The 16,951-nt window shown below is 34.7% G+C and overlaps 1 protein-coding gene across 2 annotated transcripts in view; it reads right to left on the bottom strand.

The window, feature by feature from the left end:
- Positions 1–16,951, bottom strand: part of Trps1 (transcriptional repressor GATA binding 1) — a 240,671-nt gene that overhangs the window by 161,790 nt on the left and 61,930 nt on the right. For both annotated transcript variants that reach the window (XM_026393883.2, XM_026393882.2), the window contains exon 4: positions 4,340–4,943. In XM_026393883.2, the coding sequence (XP_026249668.1) occupies positions 4,340–4,943 (604 nt within the window). The remainder of the gene's footprint in view (positions 1–4,339; positions 4,944–16,951) is intronic.

Here is a 16,951-nt window from a genome sequence, read left to right as displayed (position 1 = left end):
CCTGTGGGATGGCAGGCAGGAGGAGCCTCTGTAAGAGACAGATGAACAGAGTTCCTGGGAGGCCCTGCCTTTGACAGTCAGTGGCTCAACTTGGAACCCAACTCCCACAGGCCCATGGCAGCACACAGCTGAAATCAAGCAGTGCAAAATGTACATGTTAAAACTGACAGACTTTCTTGAATAAATTTACTAGGAAATCAAAATCAGTTTCAAAGAAGTTTATTCCCCCAAGGGTGCACTGGAGAAAGTAGCCTAATAACTTGAGTGTTAGAGCCCATGGAAAAATGTGAGCCTGAGTTATGTGGCTGTGACATTCTGTTTTGACAAATGACAGGGAGGTATTTACCTGAATATTAACTTGCCATAAGTTCCCCCATACAGATGCACTCATTAAACTTATAATTATTTTATTATCGAATGAAAAGTCCACCTGATGTTGGCAAAATCTTTGTGAAATTTAATGAACATTTTTTGTCCCCATTCCTGTGGTTGTCAGATGAAAGATTATAAAGATTATAACTTTCTGTGTAATAAAATTTAATCTAGAAATTCCACTGCAATAATGAAATCCAGAATTGATCATTCAGGCAATTATAAGACTAGTACAGCTACATCTGCACAAGAGCTTGTCTAAAAATAAATAAATAAATCCCTTTGTGTAATTATACATTATAGAAGAAACTAGTCAACAAAGGATATAAAACTGTGCATGAGTCTGGACTACACCATATTATAACAGTTTAAAATGAAAAAGAAACATCTATTGGAAAATATAAAACTAACTGACATTTACTTTTAGCAAAAGCAATATTAGATATTTTAGCCTCTTAACAGAACCAAATTTTAAAACACTTGATTATCAAAATATTAAGCTTTCACGATCACATTCACAAGCTTATACATCTGGAAGTTAAGATCTCTTCCATAAGTTTTTAAACAGCATAAAGTTATTATAGAAGAGCTTGGACTGTTTCTAGCAGAGATTCTAAAAGTTTTAATATTTCTTCCTACTCCTAAAAGAAAATATTCAAAAGATTTTATAGAAATAATGTGGTTAATATGCAACAAAAACCCTAGTTTTCACAAAGCATTTTACAATATAGTGTTTCACTTAATCACCCTTCCTCACACTCAAAGCACTAGAATCAACACAGGTGATAGGCACAACTTAAAATTTTTAACAAGATCACTTTCGTTCTAAAAATAAGGGGAAAATAGAGATGAAATAAAAACATATATAAATGATCTGCTACTTAACACAAAATTAAAAGCCAAACACTGATCTAGGAGATAAAAAGAAAAGAAAGGAAAAAACTATAAATGCTAATGAAAACCATTTTTGAAATTTTAGCTCTTCATCTGATTGTATTTTCTTCCTCACTTTCAAAAGTACAATAAACTATCATGACTAAAACTAGCATACACACACACAAAAAAAAAAAAAACACCAGAAAGACTAATATTCTGAAAGCAGCATTCAACTGTGTCCTTTGTAACATAACCTACTTATGTTCATTTTACTCTTTAAAAATATTTCCATTATTTACCTGATAGTGTTGATTATTTTAAATCAATGTTTTCTAATAGACAATTTTTCATACTTAATTTTCATATCACTCTGAACAGTATTTAAAAATGAAAATTAAGTTTTGCCTTTTAGTATCAGAAATACTATGTATAAAAGTATTTACTAATCACATGCTCAATTAATGCTATGTTGAACATACTATTTAATAAAAAAAACTTTTAAAACCTTATATTTCCCATTTCTTAATTTGCTTACTATTTCTGAGTAAATGTGTCCAGCAGCAAAGCAGTTAATTGCATGTTCCACTCTAGTATTTAAACTCAAACATGAAAACTGAATTCTATCTTTACACAGACCACTGTGTTCTATTAAAGACATGAAAATTATATTTGTATATTTATGTTCTGTTTATAAATCATTATACGACCATCACTGATAACAAGACCATTGCAATTACAAAATTAAAGAACATTATTTTTTGCCTTTAGTGAGCATGACTTGCTCTTCTGCTGGGTTTTCCCCTTACTTATGAAGGGTAAAGAATTGAGAAGTGTGTATTTCTGTAACTTTAAGGATACCAATTTTCACTTCTAAAGTAGAGTTCTTATCAAAGAAAATGGGCTCATTTCCAAACAAAATGGACTCTTACAGATCAAAAAGCTCATTGGCTAAAATATGTACATGCCAAAAATTTTTAATTCACTTAATAAATTAAATATTGCACAATAAACTAAATTGACTACTCTTTTGAGTCCAAATACCCATTAAACTGGTGATTTCCCAGAGCACTACTCAAATGTGAAATGTGAATTTTTAAAGATTCAATTTTTACTAAATTCACAGAATGACTCAAGCCTCTTTTTAACATGTGTGCGAGTACTCCCTGGAATTTAGCAGATGATAGCCTTTAAAGATCACAAATCAGAGGCCTACAAACTTGGCTCTTCGTTGCTGAAGATTTCCTACCTCAGCAGCTAAATGTGGAGGAACTGAAAAGACAGTTGAAATGGTGCAACAGAAACTCAGAGTGAGGGAATTAAGGAAGTGGAGGAATTGAGAAAAACAATTTTTTAGAAAAGTACAATCACCCCCGGCTTGCTCAAATAAAAAAAAAAAAAAAGTCACTACTTGCTCAGGTGTTTTACTCCACTGCTTGATCAACTATTATTCCAAGTTTACAGAGTATACAGAAGGTGACAGAAAAAAAAAAAAAAAAAAAACCTGATATGCCAGAAATGGTCAAAAAAGTTGCCAAATAATCTGGCAGCAAATGTGGATGGCACAGATGAGAACAATTTTTGGTGGGAGAAGAAGGGAGGGGACTCTTGGAGTACAATGGGAGGCACCCAGGTAGACCAACTCTCAAGATCCAACAAAAATTAACAAAGCCCAGGATTCTGCATCCCTGCCTTACCAGCAGAAGCCAGAAGAGTCACATGAGACCAGAGGAGTATGGACATGCTAAGAAAACAATGGGTATTTACAGTTAGACAAATGCAACTCCATATGTAGTGATTTGAAGGAGGTTTCCTGAACTGCACCCTCCCTCCAAGGGCACAGAAACTACTTCTTTCTACAATTACTTATAACAAATCTGTTCCTTCTGCAAAAAGTCTTTGTTTCTCAGTGTATGAGGGGCATGCCTTCTTCTGTATTCAAGGCCTTCTGTTAGCTCCAGGGCATCACTAGAGGGAGGGAAAGTAACACTTTCATAATTAACCATGCACCTCTAAGGTGTGCTTCTCAGCTCCACTACAGAATACCTGAGAAGCACAGATGGGCTTCAGGGGCTCTGCAGGAAATGAGAGCAGAGCCGCTAAGCAGACCTGGGAAGAGCAATTGTTCTCTCCAGTATACATCCAGAGAGACCTCAGTGATCTCTAACCCAAGGTGCAATCATTGGGCTGACTGAAGTCTTTCCTAACTGGATCTTTTTTGTAAAGGATAGCTACTTTCCAATCCTACCTTCTAGACACAAATAAAGCTTTGAAATCATCCAGAAAGCTCAAAACTTTCTCAGCATTAAGGTGAAATGTTGAACTGGTGGTGCCTTAGGCAAAAAGCAAGTATCACTGGGAGTTTGTGAATTTTCAAAAGTTAAAATATTTCTTGATAATGATGAGACTACACAGCGCAAACAGAGAAATAGGGGATCTTTCTCACTCAGAGGTTTTGCTTTTGCTTTACCACAGGGAACTAGGTCTTTCTCCCTAACGGTCCTGATAATATACAGCGCACGGTACACTTCTTTGTAAGTTCTTCATACCATTCATGTTGAGATTTTTCTCATCTTTTCCCTTCTTCTTGGCAACAAGCATTGTTATTTGTACACATTTATACTCTGGGTTTAAAAAGTAAGACATTTCTATATTAACATCTTACCCAGGAGTTTACATTCTTAGTGATTTAAATCTCTACTAATGTCCTTATTAACCATACACTGTGTCACACCACCTTAAAATTGAAAAGTCAGTTAGTTTAATGGAACAGATGTGCATCCTTCTGGGATTCTAAACCTCCCTTCTCTAAAGGCGGCTATGTTGTTTTGCATAATCACCAGGAATGATTAACCGATGTTCAATCTGAGCTAAGAGTGAAGACAAACATGAGACAGCCCACCAGGATGCGGAGGATGCATAGAGCACACACCAACACACAGGGAGCTACGTCCTGCCACTTTGGCCTTCTAAGTATAAATCCCCAAACTAATACAGCTCATTTCACAAAACATAGTACTAAATGTAGAGATTTTGTGCTCCCCCATCTTCCCTTCAAAATATATGAATTATTTTAAAAATTAAACCTTCCTACCCGTAACAGGGACTGGGACTCATCCTTGGACTTGCTTTCTCCCGATGCAGGATACTGAGGGGTGATGGCCCCAGACTTCTCTCCGCCGGCTGGCACCCCCTGCAGGAATCCCTTGGTCTCCACAGCCAAGCCATAAATAGGTCTCGCCAGGTGGGCAGCCTCTACACTGGGGCTATCCCGGAGAGTCTTTGTCTGCTCTTGGGTGCTGGACACAGGCGTCAGGAGCCCCAGGCTTGCTTGAGTATAGGATGGACTGCCGCGAAGGATGTCAGCCCCTCTCCAAGCCACGCTGCGAAGGTCATCGCCTGAACTCTCAGACCAAGCTTTCTCCTTGAGCCCGTCCTTGTCGTCCAGCTTCTCCCGCTTCACCACGCTCTCGCAAACTGGCTCTGCCATTTTAGAGTCTGGATTCAAAAGACTGTAGACCTTGAGGTCAATTTTGGGCTCCTCCTTGATGGCAGAGATGGCATGACCATCCTCTTCGCCGTTGGCTGTAGTGATGTCCTGTTCCTGGCAGTGAACAGTGTTGAAGTGCTCCAGTAGTGACTGAGTGTCAGCAGCTGTAAAGCTGCACTGACGGCATTTGTAGCAGCTGTGTGCTCTCCTGGAAGAGAAGAAAACAGTCCATGGAAATCCAGCATTCTGAAGGGTTTTTTTTTTTTCTTTTTCAGATGGTCTTTAAGCACCTGAATTTTATCTCACACAATGTACTAGGCAGAATGAAATACAATATTCTCAACACCCAGAAAGTGGAACTTAATTAACTGGCATTTTCAATTCTATATAAAGAATGTGAAGTTCCCTTTTGTTACAGTAGCAGGAACAGGTATACACAAAACACACACACACACACACACACACACACACACACAAGCTTGTGCACACGCATTCCAGCTGATTAGCATTAGAACGGGTTGGTTGGCTTTATTATCGAATCACCTGCTTTGTTCATTTTATCTTGATGGATAATAATCAATTCTGGACTAGTAAAGTCGATATTCATATGTTTTTATACATGATTTCATCAATGGACTTTTCACTTTCTGTTTATTTAAGAAAAAGTGAGGGTTTTCTTCACTATGAATACACTTACGTCTCTAATGCTTAGATGCTTTTGTACAGCTTTTCCACATATTGAAATGCACTCTAAGTGATTATAACGTTCTATCATAAATCTAAATTGAGTCAATGAAGTATGGTTTATCTGATCTACATAATCTAAAAAGTAAGATGTATTTAAGACCTAACTTTTTTCTGAACAAATTCTACCTATCTATGTAGACAGGTATCTCTACTGGGTGTCAAAGAGCATGATAATTGCTGTAAAGACATGTTTATTAAAAGGGCGCACATGTGTTTTCTTTTTAAAAGAAATAAAATAAGGAGACTGTATTGTTAAACTGCACAGCATCTTGTCTGCTAGATAGAGAAGAGTTTCTGCTATATTAGGACAAATGTTTGATTAACAAAGAAGAACCGAGGTACTGCATTATAAAAGCATACCAGAAAGGTACACAAACAACTTGGAATGAGGCATTCTTTCTTTAACTATAAAAGCCTTAGTTAGCTCTCCAAACAAAAATTATGTGAAACACTTTCTACTTCCTGACAAACTGTGCTAAGAGTTACCCACAAAGTTACAACATAAGTTTTCTAAGCCATCACTTAAAGGTACGGAGTCATATTATATACTTTTAGATAATCATCAAAATTCTATGTTGCCAGGCACTGGGGACACATATGTGAATAAACCATACATATTCCTTGCCCACTTGGGACTATGCCCACTCTGCCTACTCATCTATAGACAAGCTTCAAATAACGTTATATATAAATATATAAGTACGAAGGGTGACATGTGCTGAGAATGAAATGGTAAGACGGTAGCAGGGAAAGGAGATTGCTTAGAGACGTCGGTGAGAACTTTCTAAGGGAGGATATAAAATCAAAAGATGAAAAGGAGCTATTCTTGTTGGAGGAAGAGGTAGGGGGAGAGAAGCCCTTTCTAGCAAGTCTGAGACATTGTAAAGAGGCCACTGCAGCAAGAGAGGAACAGAGAAGAGGAAGAAAGGCAATCAACAAGCTGAAAGGGCCATCCAGAGAGAGTATCACTGGTCCCTGTGAAGATGGTGGCTATCTTCAAAGATTAAGGGAAGCAATAAGCAGGGAGCAGCATGGTCAGCTGCAAGCTGTGGTCACTTTGAGGCAGTGATAGTTTCTGAATTAATAACTTTAGTTTCCTTAAAAGGAAACTAAATACTGTGAATTCCAAAAGAATTTTCTTATTTTATAGAAGCAAAATTCAAAGATGCAAGAAAACAAAATCTCAGTAAGTATTTGTTAAGAATATTTAATGTGATTTATGATTAAAATCTTAATTTTCATTGGGTAAATTTAATTTTACATTTTAACCAGATTGTTTTCAATCCTTTCTATTTTTCTTCATTAAGTAGTAAAGATAAGTACAACAAATGACAAGTGATATGATCATGAACTGATCATAAAAACACAGCAATAAAATTAATTTTCTCAAGTGAAAGTAATCCCATCCTTAAGGCAAGATGTCTATGACCATGAGTAAGACTCTTGCCACCAAAAGTCACAGCTAGAAAATCAAGACAAGACTAAGATTACAAAGGAAAACAGAAAAGAACTAAGATCCAGGTCTTGGAATCTTTGGAAACCTCATCCAAAGAACATTCTTAACCTAACCACCTTCCAGTACAATTCAATGGAAGATAAGCTCTTGAATCTAAAATCATCTGTTTATGAGGCCATAATGTGCAGACAATTATGCATAAAAATGGGTAAAGGCAAAATGTAAACAAGAAATACTCTACTGAAGATATTGTATAAAACCTATTGAATTATGATAATTAAAAAATAAATCCATTTTGGGAAGGACATCAGCAATCTCTGATTGACCTTCACCCTAACACAATTCTAATGAACTCATTGCCCCAGCATGCCAATGAGTCTGTGGTTCCCTGGCATAGTAAGATCTCTGCTTCAATCTCTAATGAGATTCCTGCCTATAAATTAACACTATAAGTTGCCACCGTCACTTCTATCAAAATGAGTAACTCTAGAGCAAAAATTCCTAAGGATTATAGTGATACTGTTTCAAAGAAATAAAGACTAAATGCTAGAGCAACAAGAAAGAGAAAGAATCAACATACAGAGAAGAAAATCAAAATCATAGAGCACAGCATGGCAAAAAAAAAAACTTGTTTTCAGAGGGCAGAGCTGGGGGTGAAGCTCAGTTGTGGAGGACTGGCCCAGCAGGTGCATGGCCCTAGATTCAATCACGAGCACCCCAACCCTGCAAAAGGCAAATTCTCAGTTATTATTGGAAAAACAATTTAACACACTGAAGAGCACAGACTCTTGAACCAGAATGCCTGAGCTTCAGTTCTAATAATGTGTGTGATTTGGAATGTTGACTGAACCTCAGTTTCCTCTACTATAAAACAAAAATAATGTGTCTTGATGTGTCCTTGTGAACATTAACCCTAGTATTAATAAATAGGGTTAACCAGTGTAAATCCTAAAACTAAGCAAAGCCCCTCAGCTCCATGTGAATCTCCATGGGTACTCTTTCTACACAGGAGTTTCAACTGTCAAATTGATATTGGTACCATCTTTTCCATTCCCCCATGCACTTCAACCATGACATACACCATTTTTAAAACCAAATTTATTTCCTAGAAGACTCTTTTCTTTAGGACACTTCCAGGTGGAATATGCCCTATGCCTTCTTTGCTTCAAAGGGCCTCAGTGATTGAATATATTGCAGTTTATTGCTTAATTGTTAAGCTTTACTCCCTTTTCATCAATAGTAGTTAAACCCAGAGTCTTAAAATTCTGAGCAACAAAGATAATAAGTGCTTTAGCTGTGTTGTATTTAAAGTGCTGGGAGCTGGGGAAGGTCTTGCGAGTGTAATTATCAAAGCAGTTCAGAACATGATGTATCTAGTAATACATGTAAGTCATTATTATTAGATTTAATATCCACTTATTTGGCAATCTAGAAATATTCCTGAGCCATCCCTATCCTTTCACCAAACAGATGAATAGAAACATCTTTTACCCATTATTTGACTGGTACCTTTAGCCAATTATACAAGGTCCCAGGCCCCACCCAGATGGGCATTCTTTACAAAGTATCACATCTGAGGCAGGTGTCTAGGACTTCTATGTTTGCTATTTTGACGTTTCTGTCCCAATGGCCAACTCCTGACTCCAGACAGGTCTCAGCAACTCCTCAAATCTGCTCCACAGAGGAGCTCTTGATCCAACCACCACAGACAACACCATCTATGATACAGGGGAACTGTACATGATACAGGTACTGAGGAACTGTCTGAACACAGACAACAGTGGGGTGGGTAATAAGCAAGAAGAAGGCAAAAATAGCAGAAGAAACTTTTCAGAAAGGACCTTTTATATTGAAAAGGAAAACACATTAACAGAAAAGATGGTTTTAAAAACAAGCTTATAAAAATAAGCTCAATTCACATATCTTATCTTTTAAGTGTTCAAAGCTCTCATACCAAATGAACTAGGCGCTAGAGGCACTAAAGTATTAAGCCCATTTTATAGTAAAATTGGAGAATTTTTAAGTGCTTTCTTTTTTCTATCCTCTGCTGCCTAAATTTTTCACATGACATAAAAATAAATGAAAATTACTGACAATATGGCAAATGAAAACATCGGGTTGGGAAAGGTCTTTGACAGGACAGAAAAGAAACCAAGGACAATAATGGTTTGCAAAACAGGCTGTGGAATACAGATTCCAAGGCATTCTTGTCCTTCTAAACAAGAATGTCCTGGTCATCATAACTTGAGAATCTGAATTTTCAACAAGGTCCTCAAGGACCAGAATCTATCTAAAAACCACATTACTAGATACATCATGATCTAAAGGACTTGGTGAATAAAATCCAAGGCATCACCCAGCCCCTAAGGCTTTATTAATGAGGTTACTACCCCTGATCTTCAGAATCTTAAGGTTTGGCTGTTAACTGCTATTCATGAAAAGAGAGTAAAAACCGAGGATGGTGGCACAAAGAAAAGAGTAAAGCCAAACAATGAATCAGCAAAATGTTAAAATGCTCCATCTTTCAGGCCATTGAATACCACTAGGTGAAGCAGAAAAGGTAATTTGCTACAAGGTACTCTTGAGACTTGAAGAATTCCTCTCTCCTTATAGTAATCCTAAATAAATGATTAAAAAGAATATTAAAAAGACAGCATTATTTTCAAAAGTTTGAAGCAATATAAAATTTTCACTAACTTATACTAACACTGAGAACAGTGCTTCTCAACTCCAACATTCACAGGAATCACCAGGGGATCTTGTTAAAAGTCCAGATTTAGACTCTGGAAGTCTGGCTTAAGACCTGATAGTCTGCATTTATTATAAGCTCTCTGACAATGCTGATGCTCTTGGTCCCCAAACCACACCATGAGTAGGAAAATCCATGCAGATATGGTCAGAAAAAACTTCAAGATAGGTAATGACATAGCTTGCAATTAACTCTCAATGAGTAGATAAATATGTATATATATATATATATGTATATACATATGTATATATATATATATATATATACACATGTGTATATAGTGTGTGTGTACATATATGTATACACACTCAGCGCTTTGCAGAACATCTCAAATGAATTTTTTATGATGAGTGACATAATTTTACCATTTAAAGCACATACAGTATCAACCACTTCTGAGAGTCAACATTAACAGCTGTATAAATTAAAACTACAGACATGAAATTGATAAGAACAATCCCAAACTTATTTTTTTTATTTCATTGTTTGAGGATAGTCTGTCATTTTTAGTGATAAGGTCATTCATACATATTACCCACAAGTACACAAACTGCATATTTCCATCCCCGCTTCACAGATGAAGATGCTGAAGCATAGTGAGGTCAATTCACATTAAACAATATTGAGGGCAAGATATACTATTTTTACTATTGTTCATGTCTATTCTTCCATGTCCATTGTCAGTGTTTTAAACACTGAGAAGACCTTCAATGCTATACCTACAAAGATAAGACTAGATTATTACAAACCCTGATATAAGAACATTATTCAAAAATAAATTTTAGTCATTATGAAACTACATTAGTTTGGACTCTCTTCCAACCTATTAAGTGCATTTTATTTTATCAGCATTAATATGGAAACTTCAAAGACACTCAAGGAATTTTTCCTACAGTTCCCAATGCCAACCTTAACCACACCCCATCCATAAACACTTCCCAAATGATTCAATCCAAGAATAAATCTAGTGTCTCCTCTGGGTTACTATAAAATTTCGTCTTCACCTTAGGACTTTTTAACACATTGTCCTCTATTAAAATCTTGACTATAATCTTAATATGTAGTTATACTATTGCTGCCCCAAAATCAGGATCAAAGCTGACCCATTTTTGTATAGCACCTACCTCAAAATGTCTGTAGAGTCACTAACTATCTGTTTAATAACCAAAGGAACGAACAACCACAGCCCTGGGGATGTTCAGGATGCTCTATTTAATATGTAGAGTCATAACGTAGCACAGAAAAATTAAGAGGTACATAGGTATTTTGCAGATGGTACGTTTTGAGTGGTACTCTGAATAAACTCTTCATTATTTACAAACTCCTAGAACTTCTGGCTACATTAAGCCAGACTAATTTGAAGATACTACAAATAGTGTATGCTTTGCATTAATTTAAATTATGTACCCTCTGCCAACTGGTGAACAAACAGTCTCCTCATGCTACCTGAGGAGAAAAGATGTCATTTTATAGATCTTTTTAGTATAAGCTTGCCAGATTAAACAGAGGACTCCTGGTTAAACTTGAATTTTTGATAATAAATAAATTATATTTTAATGCAAGTATGCCCCATGCAAGATTTGGGACATACTTATAGTTTTGAGCAATCAGGAGATGAATCAAAAACCCTGATTAAAGCGCTAAAATATTATTTCCCTCCAGGAAAGAAATATCAAAACTGTGTTAAAAAGAAAAAGACCACATTGAACTTAATTCAAATGACTTAGAATTTCTGTGAGAATAAATGTTTTATACATTATCCTACTTAATAGAATGTTCATGTGCTATTAAAAAAAAGAAAGAAAAAAAAAACATCTATTCTGGACCCTTCCATGTTCTAATGTATAGTGGCACTCTGTCCTAACAGTAGCATTCCATTCATTAATAGAGATTATTATAAATCGTTTTCACAATTCATAAAGGAAGAAGGAATGCTTCCAGGTGTTGGGGGGGAACAGCTAAAAGATGCTACACATGGACTATCCTCTGATAAAAATTTCTATTTTCATAGCAAACCAGTTATGGTATATGCAAAGCACAGCTCCAAATGATGCTTCCTTTTTCCTTTAAATGTTAACTTCTAGAGATTTATATCACCACTTGGAAAGCTCTCCCTCCAACTGCATTTCACTTTGAATAGTGTGAGCCACAGTTTTTATTCTTCAATGACGAAATGGAGCCTCAAAATAAATGAACAAATGATAGATACAATCAATTAGACTTTGAGCAATATATTTGGTAATAACATTATCAAACGATTATAGAAAATTATCACAGAAGTATGTTAAATGAAGGTTATTAAATATTTAAATGCAAACATAGCTGAGTCAATCTGACCTCTAAAAAATCTAGTCATTTTTGTAACACATACTTGACTGGTATATAAATCTATGCATGGCATGTGACACAGCTGCCACTATAGAATGAAAGAAAGGAGATGAGAGTATCTGAAGGCCAAAGACAAAAATAGAATTATTGATGGATAATCAGATCAATCCTTTAGCAGCAGGAAATAGAATATTCAACCTTAGCAGGAGCAGTCTACAGAATATAATCTAAGAAAAACTGAAAATCTGAATAAAATTATGTTCAGTCCACGGAACTTGCATTTTTAAATTGAAATAATCTGATAATACTTCCTCACTTGCAATAATTAGATTGGGAGGAGGCTAAGGGCTTTATCTTCTAGTGTATAACACATCATCTTCCTTTTAGGATAAAAAGAAAAAAACATCTAATGTCATATCTGAAAAGTTTCAAGGTAAGATTCACTTTCAAAAGGAAGGCATCCCCTACAAAATTTCAAAATAGAAAGGTGAGTCTTCCCATAAAATAGAAAGCAACCAAGGAATGGGAAATAATGTAGAGATATTAATATGAAACAAAAATCAGAAATAAAACTAGACAGCTGGTCTTACACAGTTTTCAGGACCTTTCTGAAATTTCTCATAAATAACGTGTACCAAAAAAGGAGGTGGCATTGCAAGCTATTCTCCTGATGGGCTAGAACATCCTTGGTAATTTCTGTGTGTCTCAACGGGAATTTTCAAATTAAAATATTATATCTATATCAAGGTATTACAGGCCACTGAGTTACTAGGCATTGTTTAAAAACACACGACACGTAACACACACAAATCTAAATGCCACCTTCACAGCCCTCATCCTTTTAGAAACCTTGTGCTAATGCTCTGTGTACTTGGCATTTTCAGATGTGTGGATAATTAAGTGCTTGTCATAAAATTCTACTTTTCCAAATTAGCAGAGCCTACACTTCATCTTCCTTCACAGAACTCTTTTTAAGACAGCAAATGAGCGGTAGCTATACTAATCTGACCATCTACTGTATCCAATGTTAATTACTTCAGCCTGAGTTTACATATTTTATAACTAAAAGACACGAATAACATTTAAAATTTTCAAATCTCATTCATATATCTCCCAATGGACAAGTGTTACTAAAACATATGGGCATTTTTCCACATTCTAAGTCAACAATAAATAGTTGAATATTTAGAAAGACAGTAATTATATTATTGATTTTAAGTAGTTAGTTAATAACAAGAAATGTTGAGCATATATTCATATATTTGCTGGGCATGTACAGTAATGAGAATTGATGACTCAATTTTATTTTAAAATTATATCATGTAATGCTAATGACACAGAAAAACACATACACCCATATGCATTTTTATCTAGGTTAACAAACAAATTAAAAAGTGGACCATAATCATAGAATCACAGACTTGGATTTTATTTTAATAAAAATCTATATATAGCTAGACACAAGCAGAGGTTGAAGAGATGATAAAGAAAATAACAGTTCTGATATGGTTGAATATATTACATGAATATAAACACATGTACATCATAGATATAAAACTATATAAAGATGAATCTCTAGATATATGTAGCCACAGGCAAATTTTGTATATATATAATAAAAATAATATTTATGGTATAGTTGAACATATATGAACATATATAAACATTTGTAGGATACAACTATACATAATAGTTTTATCTTGCTAATTCTAGAATTTATAAAAAATGCTATCCAATTGTAAATAATCTTCATTGCTAATTTTTATTTTATTTTATTTTTTTAATTGTAGATGGACACAATACCTTTATTTTACTTGTTTATTTGTATGCAGTGCCAAAGATTTAACCCACTGCTTCACACATGCTAGGCAAGTGCTCTACCACTGAACCACAAAACTGGTCCCTTCATTGCTTATTTTTAAGCAGCCAAAATTAAGCTCATGAAATTCATCCTGTAGTAAACTGTCAGTTATGGCAAATTAACTGCTGTATAATATTCCTCTCTGTGAAATTTCTACAAATTATTTAATTAATCTGTCATGGACAGTTAGGGTTTTTTTTCACCATTTCATTTGTTTCTTTGTTCACTTTTCATTTTATTTGGTTGTTTTCTTTTTCAAAAAAATACAATTATGAACATTTTTGCACAAATACCTAGGAAAGTTAAGGATTTTCTTCTGAGGAGTAAAATGAATTTGAATATCTGATATTGTCAGAACTGCCAAATTCATTTTCTAAAAATGCACACACAAACTATTCCTAACTCTTCTAATGTTTTTTGGTCTTAAAGTCTACTTTTTCTGAAATTAATAAAGTGATTTTATTTTTTGATTAGTATTTGCTTCATGCAAATTCATCCATGCTTATCTTTTAGTTTCTGAGGTCTACTTTAATGCACTCAAAGGAAATGTTCTGTGTGATCCTATATTCCTAAAATCTGACTTCTTTTTGGCTTAAAAACTGTCAGATTGTGTAGCTAGTCCGAACCCGACTGAAAAGAAGTCTCTAATTGTTTGGTGTAGAGTTTATATTTTTTAAATTTATATAAATTAGGTTTATTATTCTGTTGGTCAAATCTTTGAAATTTTGGAAAAGAATTTCTGCTTAACATTTAATAAGAGTAGCTCACCATTGAGATTGTGGTTTATTGTATTTTTCCTGTAGCTCCTCTATCAATTTTTGCTTTACCTATTTTTATTTCATGCATTTAGAACTGTAGATGGAATGAATTAAACTTATTCTTGCTCTTTGTCTTAAAGTCTATTATATGAGATTTAAAAAGCCCTCTCAGCTTTCCCTTGATTTATATTATCTGGTTTAACTCAGTCTATTCTTTTCTTTCAAACTCTCCAAAGATTTGTATTTTAGGTACAATTCCATATCCTATAAACAGCAGAAGGTTGGATTTTCTTTTTTAATACTGTCTGATAATATCTTGTAAGGTGCAAGTTTAATCCACAATTCTTATTAACATTTTTGATATGTGGGCTTTTTTACCATTTTACTTCTAAAGTTCTATTTGTCCAATTTTTCTCATATACCCTCTCTTGACATGCTTAAAAAGACAGATTGAATTTTACATGTGTTCTTTACTCCGCTATTCCATTTTTCTACTCTACAGCTTTGGAAACTATGTACTCATTTCCTATTCTTTCATTAGTTATCCTTAATTTTTCCAAGTATTCATAATGAGGTTCAAACTCACTAACTACACATAATTCGAACACCTTAGATCTTAATTCTGGTCATTTTCCCTTCAAATATCCAGAGAAACATTGCTTAATACCTTAGTCTCTCCCTTTTTAACCTGCATAAATGAAGGCTATGTTTGTTTAGATGTATCAAGATCTTTCCCAACTCCTTTGCTTTTATTTTCAGAAGATAGTTTTGATGGGTAGACAGTTTTAGGTTGATTTTTCCCCCCTAAAACATTTGGTAATATTCCTCCTTCTTCCTGTTTCCATCATTGCTAAAATTGGTTAACTAATAATCTTTTCTGAGTAGTTGATCTGTTGTTTGTTTCTAGCTGCTCTTAAGGATCTGTGTTACCTGGTGTTTCAACTTTTGCCATAATGTGTTTGTTGTTAAATTTATTTGTATATATGCTTCTTAGTGTAGGCTATGTATCTGTGTATTAGTACCTTTCATCAGTTCTAGAAAATCCTTGTTTGTTTTCTCCTCAAATACTGGTTACCTATGCTCCATTCTCTATATTATCTGCTCCTGGGATTCTAATTGTCTATTGGAACATCTTATTATATTTCCATATCTTATATCTGCCTCTGATATTTTCCATCTCCTTACTCTCTCTTAAACATTGTTTAATGTCTCATTCTGATTAGCTCATTTGCTCTCTATTATTTTCTAATCTTCATTTAATCTCTCTCTATTTCAAGCTTCAATAGTAACATTTCTTAAGTAAAAAAAAAAAAAAATGCTATTTGTCTCTTTTTTGGCTCCCTGATAATTTGTAGTTTAATTTCTTAGATCTAACTTTAATAGTTATTTTACTTCTTTAAACACTTATCTATTTATTATCTTATAACTGAAAACTCCTGTATCTGAAATTCCTTTATTTCTAAATCCATCTTTTTTTGGTTTTGTTTTTCCACTGATGTCATGGAGGGTGGTTTATTTCCCTTTCCATATGATAAACTTTTTTTCTAATGGCAAGCTCATATAATATTTCATTAATCCATGGATAGCTTGTCAGTAAAAACTCAGTACTTTTCTGTAGACAAATTCAGGCTGACTTCTGCCAGAAGACAGAGGGAGACACCCAATGTGGAAACACTTTCACCACGTTCAAGGTCCCGGCTTAAAGTAAAACACAGATTTGGGCCCTAGCTCTGCAGGTGACTCCAGTCTTAGTCTCTCAGCCATCTGCAGCATCAAAGTTGACATTTTCCCCCAGTGCAACCTCACATTCCAAGTTTACTTTTACTTCTCCTTAATCTGTGTTTAGCTCACCTCTTGGCAGAGAAGAGAAGAAGAAAAGCTTCATAGTTCCCCTGCATGTGTGGAAGCCTAACAATGCACTGCAGAGTATTTGCTATCTGGCATAGCTGTTGTGTAAGAAAATGGTTCCACTTACTCCAGCAACATAAGTTATGACACTGAAATTTTGATGAAAATGGTAGATTTGATTCACTGTTTAATAAGAACAAAAAGGCAATATATAGAGAAAGACAAATCCACAAGTGGAATACAGTAATATTATCCTACTATGAGTCTTGTATATTAAGTGCTCAAACACCTAGAATATTCCACAGCAGTAATACAGAATTTTGGTAGATGCTTCCTAACACAAATAATATGCATAAACATAAATATAACCTGAAAGATAGGACAGTGATAAGGAAATGGTCTTCTGTTGTTTCATCTTCAAACTCAGGATTTAAGGAAGATGCTTGATCAAATTGTAAGCATCCAGGTG

The sequence above is a fragment of the Urocitellus parryii genome, chromosome 7 (genome assembly GCF_045843805.1).
Source record: "Urocitellus parryii isolate mUroPar1 chromosome 7, mUroPar1.hap1, whole genome shotgun sequence".
NCBI lineage: Eukaryota > Metazoa > Chordata > Mammalia > Rodentia > Sciuridae > Urocitellus > Urocitellus parryii.
This window is presented reverse-complemented; position numbering and strand designations above follow the sequence as displayed.